The sequence below is a fragment of the Lethenteron reissneri genome, chromosome 34 (genome assembly GCF_015708825.2).
Source record: "Lethenteron reissneri isolate LAM-NWPU_2019-01 chromosome 34, ASM1570882v1, whole genome shotgun sequence".
NCBI classification, from domain to species: domain Eukaryota; kingdom Metazoa; phylum Chordata; class Hyperoartia; order Petromyzontiformes; family Petromyzontidae; genus Lethenteron; species Lethenteron reissneri.
In genome coordinates this window covers 15911312-15928250 of record NC_083812.1, presented here as the reverse complement: position 1 = coordinate 15928250, position 16939 = coordinate 15911312, and the positions used below count along the sequence as shown (strand labels likewise).

The window sequence follows — 16939 nt, the reverse complement described above, 5'->3', positions numbered from 1 at the left end:
TAGTAGTGTCACGGTAGAGAAACGTTCAGTGTTCTCGTAGCGTCGTGGTAGAGAGACATACAGTGTATAACATCCTGCCTCAGCAGCTCTCGCAATTTTTTCACCTGATGACGATTGCTTGCGTTGCGATCGAAACGTCGTAATATTTTTTTTCTACATGGCTTTACCGAAATACCCAAAGAATATAGACGTACAGTGTTTGCGTAGTGTCAGGGTAGAGAGATATACGGTGTTTTGGAGGGCATGATAAAACACTTTGAGGGAGATGCATCGGTTTGTTTGTGGGATACATAATGAGCCACACCTGGTGATCATTTCTTTCAAGACAAATTTAGACCCATTCATAGCCTTCATTATTATTGACATCAGGATGTAAGCAGTCTTAAACCCTTGGTGATTAGTTAAAAAAACAATGCATATATTATTACACTTTAACACATGCCGGATAAAACACACTAAATATAATATATTTTTACACAATATAGTCGTCACTAATTGTAAGCATTCACTTTTGCGTCGCACCATTCATTGGCTTCGATTAAAATTCTTACCAATCAGTTGGACAATAGACAACATATTTCAGAGACTGCTTCAATCATCTTGGGCACGGTACAAAGTGAGAGGAATGCATCGAATACGGAGTTACAGATCAGGAGGGTGGCATTCTTCCCATCTCGGCAGACCACACGAGTCACAAGGAGCATTGGCATGAACCCTTTCTCACCACGAGCACGACGGCTCTTGTGGCACACTGCCTCCGCCGAGCCTCGGCAGACGTCGCCATCTCCAATGTGGGCACATTGCACCGCGGCGTTTCGCTCGTGCACGCACTCACGGAGGCTTTCTGCATTGTGCACTTCTGTCATTACGACCATTCCTATCGCACGCATGTGCGTGCATGCCTGCGGTAGCGTCATGGTTAGCGCGTTGCCCTATGAACCTGGCGACCCGAGCTCAATTTCCGCTCATGGCCAACGTCAGTGACGATCATCTGAACCGGTCCTGGGCCTCCCCTAGGTCGACTCAGCCTCAAATTTGGACCTGGTGCGGTGTGAAAACATCGCCACTGGAGAAACAAAGGCGGACGGGCGTGGTCCTGGCCACCCACCTCTTATGCTGTGCCGGCCTTCACAGGCGTTCGCTAACAGTACTTGCTCCAACAGTGAGTGGGGGCTTTCAGAGGGGGGGTCTTTGTCTTTTGCATGCCTGCCAGCGGTACCACTGGGCAGGCAGCGGGCGAAACGTCGTTACCAACAAAACTTACATGACGCTGAACAATGTCCGCTCGGCTAAATGATATTATCAATGCGTCAAGTTTCAGGGACAAAAATGTCGGGGAATATAACAAAACAAAATCAACACATCTGTAATGACATTTGTGGTAATTAAAATCTAATGAATCAGTTGATGCCGCGCATTGCATGTATGTTGTACAGCATATAGTTGGGTGCATTACATCATTCTAACCAGGGCTCAGTGGTAGAGCGAGCGGTTCGCAGTCAGAAGGTTGCCACTTAAAATCCTGTTTGGTGGTGTACTCAGCCCATCATCCCTCTGGGTTGATAAAAATAATAAGTACTACTCAGTGGGGAAGTCAACAGTGTTTGTCCTCCTTATGCACAGACTCGCCCCCACCATTTCCATGTGGAATCTCCACCACGTGGTGCTCCTCTGTGCTTAAACAGACGAGCACCAACTCGGTGCTCATCTGAGAAGGAAAACAATTTGGATGTTTTTTTTACCACAGTAACTGGTAGAAGCTTTCATTACAACCAATATATTTCCGTCGTTGTTGCACCACACGCAAGCCCGCTGCCAGAAAGTCACCTTCATATTTTCGTGGGGCCTCGTAAAAAAGAAAGGAGACTTTGACATTCTGTCCTTAACATCCCGTATTATATAATCTGCCGGGAGATGTCAATACCGTTGGATGCCATTCACATCACGGATACAGGAACTAATGTTTGTCTTAAGAGCAGATAAAGCTTGTAAGGGTCATTTGGTAAGGACCCCACGCTCTGCATGCACCTGCTAAGACTAACACTACATCAGGGATTACAAAAAAAAAAATCGGTGTGCACTGCTTTCAAGTTTTAGGTTTTCTCGCCCCCTCTCCCAGCACTCTGTGTAACACAGGAACTCGAGTGGAAGGACTCAAGAGTGAGTGCACAAACACAATGACATCGCATTAAGCTGGAGACTGCAAATCCTGGAGCAGACGAAAATAACTAACGTGCACTTTATTTTGCCCTGCGTTTTATGAGAGATCATACAATCATCAAGTGCTGCTGCAACAGACACTGAGAGTACATACCAAATATTATTCCAGTGTTTGTTACCGATAATTGATTACCCACCAGTGCACGATGATTTATCAAGACACGTTGAACCGCTGTGTGCCTGCAGAGTCAAGGATCTTGCCATTAAAGGCCACATTATACTCAGCACATATACAATGGCGAGCATTAAGACAATCAATATTCAAGAATTTTTGTGAGTGGAAATGCCATTCTGCTCTCATCACAAGTACGACCATTATTGACACGGGCACATCATTTGAAATTCACTTGCAAAAATGCAATCGTAGAATTAGAATTACCGAGCTTTTTAATGGATTATATGGCAAAGCTTTGGGAGCTAAATGCTGGCAGGAAAAAAACAAATGATAGATGAGGTCCTAACAATAAAAAGTTTTTGTTTATATAGCAAATGCCACACCACAATAAACATCACATTCCACTCACGTAGGTGCAGCCATGCAGCCAGGCCACCTCAGATGCTTAACTAACTCAAAAGGCCAAACATATTAAATGAGCAGACCTTACATTGAGTACATGACGTGTTCCCGGGTTGAGGCCTGCGTGCGTGCGTGCGTGCGAGCGAGGGTTTTGGAACCGGTGGCACCGGGGCGTACCTTCCGCTTGCGTTCGCGGGATCGGCGGCGGCGTTCGCGCTTTAGCTCGGCGGGATCGAGGATCGCCTCGAGGTCTCGGTTCTTCTTGAGCTGGGATGCAGCATGAGCCATCGCGGAGCGCACCCAGCGCTGACGCGGCGGAAGCCCTCACGCTCCCTCCCGTCAACGCTCGCCCAACGAGCGTGGCCGACGCAGATGAATCGTGGTGCCAATTCAAATAAATAATCTTCATAAAATCAACGAATTAATTTCCAACGGATTGGACAACAGGAAAAATGAGTGCCGAAAAACGAAAAAAGCGAGGCTCCCCAAAAACGGCACCGAGCCACCAGGAAGCAGGGAGGAGCAGCCGATCACAGCAGCGAGCTTCCGTGCGGCGGTGCGGAGATCAAAGCATCCCTGGCAACATCAGCACAATCTGGCGTGGCATGCTTACCAGGGTCACCCGATTTGCTGGAGCCACTCACGATTGCAAAATAAATGAATATCCAGTTTGATTACCAAACAAGCGAGCACCAAGGTCCTAATCTTTTTCCAGCGTAGAGCTCCCCCAAAACTCAACGGCACCAGACAACGGTGCAGATGACACCGCAGGAATATATTTTTTTCCCCCGTCCACGAGAAACCCGCCACTGCAGCAAATAAAAAAAAATCACTCCGTAGTCACGAATCCATTGTGCTGCATGTTATATCCGAGGAAGAGCACCAGGATTTCATGCCGCTCCACCGACGAGGCTACGCCGCTGTGAGCACGCCGGGGCAATATCTGTCCGGAGCTTGTCGACGCATGCGTCTTGCTTCACAGCGAGAAGCGTGCGGGAATCATGGAGCCAGCATAAAGGCCCCCCCACCGAGCGAGTCCGGGGGAAGCAGGCTGCGTAACGGTGCTGCTGGAGGGAGCGGAATAACGTCACCTGACCACAGCGCAAAATCCACGGCGCATTAACCGGCGGGCGTGCACACCGTTTCCACACCGAGCACCCCCACTCTGCACCGTGCTGCAGGGACGTATAACAGTAGTAGTAGTAATAATAATACTGTACAGAAGAGACGCAGATGCACGTCAGTCCGCTACTTTATTGCCACTGAAATGGAGACTAAGGCAGCGCGCGAGCGAGCAGGTGAGCGAATGTGCTCGGGTTCGGCTCCAGATGTAGCCTCTTCACTGAAGCGCCCATCGTCCGTGGAGTCTCTCCAGCAAGCTGCGAGCAATACCGCATGTTCATATTGCTACATTATGTTAATACAATGATAGGACTGGAGGGGGGAGGGTTTTGAGTGGGAGTCGGGGTTTGAGTTGGGGGGTGGAGCCTGGGGTGTAGGGGGGGCGGTGTGGTTTGCACTGTCGGAGGAGCTGCAATGAGCTGATTTACACAGATACATCTCCTTCCCCATTGTCCTCCCCTCCTACCCCACAACCCCCCTCCAGCTCTCCATCCACCCCCACATGCCCCACTGCAATCCCTTCTCCGATTGTTCCATTTGCCTCCCATTTTGGTCCAGATTCTGCACGGGAGAGCCCGAATGAAGGATAATTTAATTTATCCCACAGACCAGGAAGGGGAGTGAATACAAATGCTGGGGATAGAATAAGATAAAAAATATTTTCCTAAATAATTTTAAATGTCCCACTTCACAATTGCTCCTCCCGGTATAAGGTTGTGATTTTTCTCTCAGGTCCGTGAAGTACGGTCACGTTGTGGCTTAGCTTTGGAGTCGGTGGAGGCCAGTGTCCAAAGACGTGTGCCCTGCGTGGCGTGTAGACACCAATTTACACAATTCTGTCTATTCGAGCCGTGCGCACAGCCACTCGGCACAGAACATTTGGCAGGAGATGCGCAATGGATTCGACATGAACCAAAAAATATTCACTGCATTTAACACTGACAATGCCGTAAACAAAGCAAAATATATAACCAGCTGATGCGGTGGGCAATGTTCCTCAAATAAGGAAAAGAGGTGTTTATGACAAATACCATTTTTTTTAATCTGTGCTTTTTGCACCTCTGCCAATGCAGTAATTTTTGTTTAATTTTGCATTCAAAATTTCTGCTTTATTTAGCAGAAATCGTGAATGCAACATTCATCTATCATGGGGTCCGTGTGGTAGCCTTGAATATATCACGTGTGATTTTCTGTGCACAGATCAGAACGGTGGCGTACTGAGAGAGAGAGAGGAGGAGGCGTGCAGCGTTTGAACGAACGGCGTGGCAGCGCCCAGCGAGACGATCAGCCGCTGCCTGACTCCACGCTCAGGCCCGAGCGTAGAAGCGGAAACCAAAACCACGCGCCCGCCTCCACCATTAGCCGGCGCCTTCCAAACAGACAAAGGCAGTGCGCGTTCGTGTTCCATGCAACGCTTATTCTTTTTCTCTTTCTATGGCAATGGCTCGAAAACAAAACGGTGGGCACTTTCCTGAACTATTAGCCTGATTGCATGGTCAGTGTGGTTAAATATAGTCAAATGTGGACAAACAACGCCCTAGACTGACATGGGGGGAGGCTCTGATCGACAATGGATAGACTAAAATGTGCAAATCACAAAGGCAGCAATACCCCGATTTATGTCTCGCCTATATATGTCGTCACGTTATTAATACATGTACCACGACGACCAGATTTGCGTCGCCTCAACCCCACACTTATGTGGCTGACAGCATCGTCGTCCGTCCTTTCTCCGTATCCGTTGCCTCTCAGCCTTCGCCTCCCCTACCACCCACTACTACCCTGTACATCGCTTTGATTGACGTTTCGATATTCGTCGCCACACCTTTCAGCAACGCATCCAAAACGTAAAACGGGGTATTTGTGAAATATTAAAAATAATCTATGCCTCGCGCTTTCTGGCTGGCTGCTGGCTGGGCTGCTTTCCACCCGAACAATAATTATATTGTTAGTGGCTGTGGGCTGTTGCCACCGAAACTAGCTGGGTAACTGACTAAAAGGCATTTTTTTAAGTAGCAAATAAAGATTGAATTTAAATGTCATAAGATCAGAAGACGTATTAAGAGAGAGCGACACCGAAGAGGTGTGACTATGGAAGAATGCAGAAGACTGACACGGTTCATTTCAAATTTCTTTTTAATTCTATTAAGGTGATTTTTTTTGCGAAAATATGCTTTATATCCTAGAGAATTAAAAAAATCCCCACAAATATTATCTTGACATTATATTCCATAAAAAAATTTGGATTTTAGTGCTCCAAGTACAGGAGTGTGAGAAGAAGATGAATATTACAGCTGTCTGTTATGATCCATTGCAGAACAAGGGGTTATTTGCTTGTAATAACACTATGTAACACAATGTTTGTCCCTGGGCAGTAAGTTTTATATTTTTAATTGCTTACGCCTAAAAAGTATTATTCCCTAAAACTTTGCTTTTGTGACCAGGATAGTGATATTTTGAAATGTACCTATTTTCAATGAGAAAACGGGCGAATTTGTGTCTTTTCGTTCACACAGTCAGAAAACAACAACATATGAATCGAAATTAACATGTAAAATTACTAAATTAATAAAAAAAAATTACCACAAAATATTTAGAAGTGAGTAGTTTTTCGAGATTTACGTTTATACTGTAAATCACTTTCACAAATCAGCCCCCAAATGTAATTAAAGCATTTAATGCCAAACATAGCATCAGCTAAGGAGGTGAAGGAGCAGGGATGGTCAATTTCACTGAACACAAACAGGAAGATATGACCATTGCTCGATACGACATTGCCTGGTGTACACGATGTTGCCCGGTGTACACGTTGCCTGGTGTACACGATGCTACGGCTCTGTATACAACGCTGCCTGGTGTATACAATGGTGCCTGGTGTATACATTGCTAAGCCCACTGCAGGCCCTGAGGGAGCTGGCTCCATTTGCTCTCCCGGCGTGGCAGTTGAGACAATTGGCAGGTTCGTCAAATCTCCCATCGCCTGTCGGGTCCAGTTCTATAAACGGGTGCACTACATTTAGCCCATCAGCAGGTTGTATGTGGTGGGGTGAAGTGTGGGTATTCTCATCACTTAATTTTTTGTTATTTTACCATATAAGGCCCATTGAGCTCTATAGCTCTTTTTCACAACCGACCTGGCTATCACAAATGATAGCTCAACGAAGCGGTGATATGATAACTGCAGGGCTGCGCCTTTACCTTTCACAGACAATGTACAGACTTTGGAAAATCAAACCTCGAAATAAATGGGTACATAGAGTCAGTGAGATGCCAAGATAATATGGAGCAGTCCATACATTTAAGTGGCAATCATTTGGACCATAGTAGGAGAGTTGGCAGTAACTACACAGGAGTGCGATTCTTCAGGAATCAAACGTTGTTTTAGGAGTCCAGATTACTTTGGACAGAGCTGCCCAGCTACCAATAATGCTTTTAACAACAATTATATAGAAATTAAGTTGTCTAATTGTGACCAAATAAATGAAAGGGCATCACCGTGGCGACATGTTAACTACCTCGCCTGGTATACAGAAGGTCGTGGGTTCGATCCCGACCCTGACACCTGTATATTTTGAGTATGCATGTTCTTCCCGTGGTCGTGTGGATTTTATCTAGGTCTTCTGGTTTTTCCCTCCACATTTAGAAACATGCGTTTAGAGTATTTGGCGACTATACATTTCCACACGATAAGTCACTTCGTTGAGCTATCATTTGTGGCCAGGTTGCTTCTGAAAAAGAGCTATACAACTCAGTCGACCATACCTGGTAAATAAAAAATAGTTAATATTGGTTGTTTAGTTAAATGAGTGCAGAATACACACAACAGCATCAACATGGGAGACTTTAACGCAAGGGCAAAGAGAAGTATGAAAAGAGCATTGGTAAATTCGTTACTGAAGTGAGCACGATGAAATAATTTAATCTCGGTTGTAGCCAGTAGAGACGTGAAGATAATGAAATTGTTTCGAACCAAGGGGAGTCTAGAGAATAGACAAGGAGCCCAAATGGAGACAGAATTTAATTTACTTATAATAATTTCAACTTGCAACCCACCGCACAGTATTCACTCACTCTCGAAGACAGTGAGCGACTCTGAGGTTTCAGGAACCACTGACAAGTGGGAGGGTAGCCCATAATTGTCCAAGCTTTGCGGTCCTCTATATATTAAGGTGATTCTCAGGGGGCAAACCCCAGACTGTGAGATACATTTCGATTTAAAGCTTTCGTGACTGCAGGGATTCATCTTCTTGGTTCTTTCGGTAAAGTCACGTAGAAGGGAAGTAATAAAATAATAAAAATAAAACATAATAAAACAATTCTCACGACGTTTCGGCCACAACGCAAGCAGCCGTCCTCAGGTGAAAACCAGGTCCGTCGAGGCGACAGAGTCTGAATGAAACAGCACACGGGCTTAGAGCATATATATAAGCTGGGCGCATTGACAAAGGAATTTGCATATCAACAGGAATTTAGCATATTTATGGGAAATGCAGGAATGTAATTAGTACTGCATATGCATGTGCATTATGCAGGATTAACAGCATCAAAGGGAGCTGCAGTTACTGCTGCTGCAGCAGTTGCTGCTGCTTCTGCAGTTTCTGCTGCTGCTGCAGTTGCTGCTGCTGCTGCAGTTGCTGCTGCTGCTGCAGTTGCTGCTGCTGCTGCAGTTGCTGCTGCTGCTGCAGTTGCTGCTGCTGCTGCACTTGCTGCTGCTGCACTTGCTGCTGCTGCTGCACTTGCTGCTGCTGCTGCACTTGCTGCTGCTGCTGCACTTGCTGCTGCTGCTGCAGTTGCTGCCTTATCCATTTTAATATAACACTATGTATTATTCTACCCACCCTAATGTGTATCATACTGCTATATGTTTACTGTACAATTACGACACCATACATTACTCTGCACACTGCACCATGCCAGTGAGTGGAACGCGGTCTGAAAGTCACCGTTAACGTGAACACAATCAGTTAAGATCCGAAATGGTTTATTACGTCCTTCCAATGATTGCTAAGCCAGAATCCATCTTCTCGGTTGAAATTGTCTCTGTGTTTGTATATGTGGATCGCCTCATGAACGAATCTCTCATGATAGCCAGATGGCTTGCAGAGAACCTCAGTCTTGGAGAAGTCAATGTCATGTGAGCCCACTGAATTGTAACAGTGATCTGCCACGGCTGAGGTGTTTGTCCTACCGTGTTTCAGGTCTGCCTTATGTTCACGGATGCGGTCCGAGACATGTCGTTTGGTTTCTCCAATGTAACTGCTACCACAGAGGAAACTTAGTTTGTAGACGCCAGGGTACTGTATGTCTGGAACCACATCTTTTACAGACGGGACCAGATCACGGATTTTATGTACTGTGTTGAATCGGACCTGGATCTTGTGTTTAATCAGGATTTTGGAGATCTTTTTTGTGACCCCAGCAATGTAGGGTAAGGTGATGGTCTTGAAAGGCTCCTCAACAGGATCCTTCTTGATGGTTGGAGTGATGGCTTTGCGGATTGTGTAGTCGGAGTAACCATTAGCCTTAAGAGCTTGGCGTACGTGTTTGAGTTCACTGGAAATGTGTTCATGGTCGGAGATGCATTGGGCTCTATGATATAGTCTTGATGAGGGAATTCTTCTGGGATGGATGGTGGTGGGAATCCGGTTTTAGATAAGCATCCGTGTGGGTCGCTTTCCTGTAGACAGAGTGGCTCATTGAACCATCAGGTCTCCTTTTGATTAGGACATCCTAATCGAAAATGATGGCAAGCTACCCTTTTTGGATGTCCTAATCAAAAGGAGACCTGATGGTTCAATGAGCCACTCTGTCTACAGGAAAGCCACCCACACGGATGCTTATCTAAAACCGGATTCCCACCACCATCCATCCCAGAAGAATTCCCTCATCAAGACTCTATATCATAGAGCCCAATGCATCTCCGACCATGAACACATTTCCAGTGAACTCAAACACGTACGCCAAGCTCTTAAGGCTAATGGTTACTCCGACTACACAATCCGCAAAGCCATCACTCCAACCATCAAGAAGGATCCTGTTGAGGAGCCTTTCAAGACCATCACCTTACCCTACATTGCTGGGGTCACAAAAAAGATCTCCAAAATCCTGATTAAACACAAGATCCAGGTCCGATTCAACACAGTACATAAAATCCGTGATCTGGTCCCGTCTGTAAAAGATGTGGTTCCAGACATACAGTACCCTGGCGTCTACAAACTAAGTTGCCTCTGTGGTAGCAGTTACATTGGAGAAACCAAACGACATGTCTCGGACCGCATCCGTGAACATAAGGCAGACCTGAAACACGGTAGGACAAACACCTCAGCCGTGGCAGATCACTGTTACAATTCAGTGGGCTCACATGACATTGACTTCTCCAAGACAGAGATTCTCTGCAAGCCATCTGGCTATCATGAGAGATTCGTTCATGAGGCGATCCACATATACAAACACAGAGACAATTTCAACCGAGAAGATGGATTCTGGCTTAGCAATCATTGGAAGGACGTAATAAACCATTTCGGATCTTAACTGATTGTGTTCACGTTAACGGTGACTTTCAGACCGCGTTCCACTCACTGGCATGGTGCAGTCTGCAGAGTAATGTATGGTGTCGTAATTGTACAGTAAACATATAGCAGTATGATACACATTAGGGTGGGTAGAATAATACATAGTGTTATATTAAAATGGATAAGGCAGCAACTGCAGCAGCAGCAGCAAGTGCAGCAGCAGCAGCAAGTGCAGCAGCAGCAGCAAGTGCAGCAGCAGCAGCAAGTGCAGCAGCAGCAGCAAGTGCAGCAGCAGCAGCAACTGCAGCAGCAGCAGCAACTGCAGCAGCAGCAGAAACTGCAGCAGCAGCAGCAACTGCTGCAGCAGCAGTAACTGCAGCTCCCTTTGATGCTGTTAATCCTGCATAATGCACATGCATATGCAGTACTAATTACATTCCTGCATTTCCCATAAATATGCTAAATTCCTGTTGATATGCAAATTCCTTTGTCAATGCGCCCAGCTTATATATATGCTCTAAGCCCGTGTGCTGTTTCATTCAGACTCTGTCGCCTCGACGGACCTGGTTTTCACCTGAGGACGGCTGCTTGCGTTGTGGCCGAAACGTCGTGAGAATTGTTTTATTATGTTTTATTTTTATTATTTTATTACTTCCCTTCTACGTGACTTTACCGAAAGAACCAAGAAGATGTGAGATACATCTTTGTCTTTACAAATTCATCGAAAGGAAGTGATCGCAGACTGGCGTGATGCAAGTTACACATCAACAGTGCCCCAGAGAGGACGACAATACTTGTATATCAAAAACCTGCGATAAAAGAAAGAACAGTTAAACTGAGATTTATATCATACTAGTTTATATACCCGGCGTTGCCCGGGACAAAATAATATTTTAAAACTACTCCTAAAAATCTAACAGCAGTGCGTACTGACTGTGGAGGTACCTGCTATAATTACAGCAGTGCACACCGACTGTGGTGGTACCTGCTATCACTACAGTAGTACATGCTGACTCTATAGCAGTATTTATCGACTGTATAGCACAAAGTACTCACCTGACAGAGTGGCGTGGTGAGGCCTAGTCCCGTGCAGAGCCTATGGCCTCGCCTAGATTGTCCAGCCGACCGAGGTGGCACCTTGGCAGGCTGGGGCTGGGCTGCTACCCCTGATCCCCCCCCCCCCCCCCCCCAGCCACGATCTCCCCGGCCGCTCTGCAGTAATATCTACGGCCTATAGTCGTAGCATCTAGCGACTGGATATAGTAGTAACTGCACGCATCGGGGTGGGGGAACTTCACACAGTGAAGAATTTACCTCAGCGTTTAGTGTATTTTTATAGCATTTTGAACGCGAAAGAAAATGTCCCCCTCACTCCCACCAAAGGCGTGCGACTTGGCATGGGCTGTCCCCCCCCACCAAAGGCGGCGGGTGAGTTGGTATGGGCGTGCACGCGTCATAAATAAAGAAATAATAACGCACATTAATCGCACTAAATCGCTAATTAAACTAATTTAAAGTTGACGGATGTGAAAAAGGAATAGCGCTTGCTCACCGAGGGGCTTACCGCGTAGTACCTGGCTATTTCTTTTTTATGTAAACGCCACCGTTGGAGAGGCAAATCGTTCGCAAGCACGCGAACACACAAACCCACAAACATACAAAATGTTACTTTTTTCTATAGAAAGAATAGAAGAGTCAGGCAAGGACAGATGCTCTCACCCAGGATAATCACAGCAATATAAAACATATATTTGCATAAAAGTTGCATTGGAGAAATTAAGGCATAAACATAAAATGAGATTGCATGAAGTGTTTCAGATGTGCTGATGACACAGCCATCACAATCAATCAGATTAACTACAGGAGATTATTTAACAATTCAGTAAAGCAAGCTTGAATGTTGGGAAAAATCTGAATGAGGTAAACAAAATAAAAAAAAGTAATATACAACACAACTGTTGGAAGTACACTACTCGAAAATATAACAGGATATTTAGACCTAGGGCATCTATTAAAGACCAACTTGGATGGAAATGATGAAATAAAGAGGTGGGTGAGAACATATTGGGGTCCTTTTGGAAGAAAATTGTTTGATAAATTGGACAATACTCAATTAGGGAATATTAACTGCTGTGACATATGGACCAAAAACATGTGGACATTAACAAAATAGAGCAGAGGCTGAAAAATAAAAATCATGAAGAGATGCATATTGCATGTTTAGAATTTCCACTGAAAGAGAGAATCAGAGAGCAAATACCAATTAGAGCAGGGGCGGTTTCTTCATTAGGGCGATTGGGCGACGCACCACCAATGTCATTCAACCACAGAGTCACGCTAGCCGTCACTGCAGCCTCTGGATATAGTCCAATCAGCGTCATGTCATGTTCTGTGGAGTACCGCCTCTTTTGGGGCGATTTCACTCCGGCTGAGAATCGCCCCGAGTGGCCCCATAGACTTACATTCAAAGATGTTTTTTTTCGAACGGGGGCGCTCCCATGCATTCTCTATGGCTTCCGGGAGGGCGAGCCCTAACGTGCTTACGTCATCATACGTGCTTACGTCATCATACGTAAGCACGTTTCATCCAACAATATAATTTATCGCTACCTAGTGGAATCTTTAATAAAATAAACTTGAGTGGTTTGTTTTAATAGTGAGTATATAAACAAACAAGATGTATTGTAAGAGTCACTTTATTTTTCATTAATATTAAAGAAGTGAAGTTGCCTTTACATGCTTAAGCTGTTAATTTATTCATTGCATGGGTGGACCTTATCCTTATCAATCATCCAGACATTTGCCCCCCCTGAGAGATTTTGCAGGAGCCGCCACTGAATTAGAGGCATTACACAGTGACTGTTAAGAAAAGTTTGATTGGTCAGGACGCATCGTGAGAAGGGTTGATGGCTGGTGGATGAGACTGGTGACCGTGTCGCAGATAAAGGAGAACACACATCCGAGAGGACAACCACTGTGAAAACTGAGAAATAAGTTGAGCTTCTGTGTAGCAGCACGATGTATCGCAGCATCGCTGGACCAAGAGGGATGGTGACGACATGGGGAGGCCTTTATCCAGCAGTAGGTGAAACAAAACTGATGATTTTGGCGATGATCAATGGTGATGAGTGACAGCCATTGGTCAGCACTGGTATGGGAAACAGCAGAGAACTGCGGGGCCGACGCATGACATAGAGCACGCACGCATGGCACATGCAGTCTGACCAGCGACACGCTCAACGTGCCGCGCGTGAATGCACGCGCCGCCGTCACAGACACGCGGCATCCACGCGCTGACACAGGCGGGTCACCAGCGACACAAGGGGAAAATGCAACGTGAACAAAATGCCAGCGCCTATGCGTGCGTGCACGACACGCTGTGTGCACAGTACGCATGACTTGTCGTGCACGCGATGCAAAAAATAATCAGTGCACGATGACGACGAGCAACGTGCACGATGACGACGAGCAACGCCGCTGCGCTGGGTGGCGAGCGATCGCGGACCACGGAGGCGCGAGGTTTCGTCGGCATAGCTCGATTCTGATGCTGCATCGAAGGAAATTCGTGTTAAGTGACTGCACGGTGCACAATAGCTTAGCGTGGTTAGTAATGGAGCCGTGGCACAAGGAATGGAATGGGGGGGGGGTCTCCTGTCCATTTCCCCTCTCTTCATAGCCAGACACCTGCCACACCCCCCATCCCCCCCTCCCGTGGACCCCCGGTTCAGTTGCACTGCCTGCACACTCGAGATCTTCACCACCCAACAAGAGCAGCTGCTCTGATAAAACACTGCAGCAAGAAAGGTGAGCCAATGCAAATTCATGAAGACGAACACTGCCATTGGCCTCACTGAGAAGTCGTTCAGTGCCGGTGAAGTTGAAGCAGAAGCGATTTGCTCGAATTGTTGCAACGCCTGTCGAAGGGGAACCTAATAACTATTGCATGTGCCCCTAATCCAGCACCTGTGTGCGGTAGTTACACAGCTGCATGTGTTAAAGAGAGCTACCATTTGCGGCTCATAGCACGTGTTTGTCCTGAAAACATCGGGGGGGGGGGGAGTGGTGGTGGTGGTGGTGGAACAAACAAAAGAAACAGGGGGGGGGGAAATGTTTTCCTTTGGAAATCTCACTTAAGCTTTGGGGGGGGGGGGGGTGAAGGGGATTTTCCACTCTTGCTAAAATACTTCTGGCTAAAATTTGTATTGCTCAGTTTGGATTGCAACAGGTTTGTTGCAATAAGGACCGGACAAAGAGTTTCGGCCACCAACACAGGACGGTTCCATCAAACTCTCCAACAATCGCACGTTTGTGAAGCATCAGCGCAAGCACGACAGTGGGTGGCTTGTTTTGCAGGGGGCAATGGTGATGGGAAACACGAGAGACGACGCAGAGACGCCATCGCTGCCGGCCACAGACATACGTTTGGATGCAGAACACAGCTGCTGGCAAGGGATCACCGTTCGCAGATGTGAGACGAAGCACCGCTTCCTGACAGCGCCGCGTGCCCCTTTTATCCGCAGTTCTCTTAAAAAGTAAAATGGATTTTATTCTCAGGGACCTTGATATGACAGGACTGATGTGGTCACCCTTGAAGAGAAAACAAGTCACAGTATTTGATGAATGCGTGCAACCTAACACGGAGAAGGTAACGCTGGCCAATGGAAAATGCCACAAGGTTTTTCCTCCAAATGGAATGTGTTAACCCTACTGTGTTGACAAGGGTGACACCAGAAAATATATATTTCAAAACAAGCCATAGCAAACAAGCAGCTTATAAGTATATATCCTTATTTTCATATTCACATTTGCGAAAGTATTTTTTAAAAATGTGGATTTGGTGGAAGAATGGCATCAAGATGCTTTAGGGGCACGTTGCTTTGCAAGCGATAATGCAAATTTTAACATTTTCAGTAAATGTTGCTGTAAACGTTGTTTAAGCCTAATTATTGTGGGCCTCAATCACATATAGGTCGGAAGACTAAAACACTTGGCAATCTGCCTCATTGTTAGTGATGCAATCATTGGCAGGTTTTCTGCCAAATATCGGATAAAATTGGACATTCGTAAAAATGTGACTCTGGCCCGATACATGGTCACAATTCCTAGTTGTCCAACAAAGCTCATGCCTGAATATTTGTTACAGTACTTGTAGTTGCCTTTAGGAAAAATGCTTCAATAAAAACCAAGTGATTGCACAATCACTGAAAGATATACTTTCAAACGTGGCTCATTTGGCTAAGTACAGAAAGAGAGGGGATAGGCCACCTCCATCCAATTACTGTTTGGGGCCCCGAGGCCGCGGTGATTGAGAGCAGAGCGGAGCACGTGTGTGTGTGTGGGTGACGGTTTCCCACTCGTGTGTCACCGTGACAGACAAGGCCCTGTCAATACCGGCTTCTAAACAAACATTGCAAGCACCCCCGCTGCTTTTAGCTTGCTGGTCTATGAAGGCATGAAACAATGTTTGTAATAAAAATGTTTTAATGTAATCATCACAGTTTTCTTCTGTTAGCTTTAAGATTTTTTTTGGTCGTGTTGCAATGTAGGTTGATAATTTAAAACTAATTGCAGGCTGTGTTTAATTATTTTTGGCTTTGGAGATCTGCTTGCTGAGTAATAAGAAAAAGAGCGCTACAAATGGTCGAGGCAGCTTCGAGTACGCAATTCAAACGCCGCTAATGCCACAAACACACACAAGAAAGCAACATTTCAACATTACACTGCACATGTTGTTGGCTCTCTGATATCATTAACTCGTTGCTATTCAAGCCCCAACAATCATCGAATTACACCTAGAATCATTATTACACTAAACGAGTAATTTAAATATTCACAAGATTAACCTGGTGGACACTTGCGAAGCAAAGCAGGCAATGGGAGTGACATTGCCTCTGCTCTTGCATTGCTTCGACATCTTTCAATCACAGCTTGGCGTGTTTATTTAGCTGTAGATGCCACTCGGGTCGTGACACTGCAGTCTCATCGACGAAGGGGCCCATTTCTGCCAGAATAAAATCAGGCACCACTTTCACCCCATCTGCGCAAGTACTACGAATAACATTCAAATTAGAAAACATCCCTTGACTAAACACCCCCCCCCCCCGCAGCCACAGCCAAGACCCGCCTTTCATGCGATCGTTGGGAACCAATTTGACCACAGAAGGCATGTGCAAAGGCTAGCAAAATGCGGACGCTATCCATCACAGGGGGGGTGGGGGACGGTGGGCCTACACGCACGCCACCAGCGGCGACCACCGCGCACCGTGTGACGCACGCACGCGACCTCTCTCCTCGCGACTCCACCAGCGCCGGATTGACTCCTCGCGCATTAATGAGCGCGCCCTGCTCTGGGGGTGGGGGGGGGGGATTGCGAGTGTAGCCACGCGTTTCCGTCTGCAGCTTCACGAGGAGTGTGTGCTGGGGGGGTGTAAGAACGATGGTGAATTATTGATTCTCCCTCTCGCCCGTAGCTGCGGCACGACATGGAAGGCGGTGCGCGCAGGGATCGGCGGAGGGCCTCCATCGGCCCAAACCGAAGGACACATTTATTGCCGCTGCAACAATAAAG

At 46.3% G+C, this 16939-nt stretch overlaps 1 protein-coding gene across 29 annotated transcripts in view; it reads right to left on the bottom strand.

Moving 5' to 3' along the window:
- Positions 1-16939, bottom strand: part of LOC133350739 (ankyrin-3-like) — a 263868-nt gene that overhangs the window by 133402 nt on the left and 113527 nt on the right. For 13 of the 29 annotated variants that reach the window (XM_061565436.1, XM_061565444.1, XM_061565445.1 and 10 more), the window contains exon 1: positions 2915-4097. The exons of 3 other annotated variants lie outside the window; for them this stretch is intronic. In XM_061565436.1, coding sequence (XP_061421420.1) covers positions 2915-3025 — 111 coding nt within the window. In that variant the 5' untranslated portion in view covers positions 3026-4097. Of the gene's footprint in view, positions 1-2914; positions 4099-16939 lie in introns of those variants that run through there. 13 more of the 29 variants (XM_061565423.1, XM_061565439.1, XM_061565443.1 and 10 more) reach the window with 2 other exon arrangements.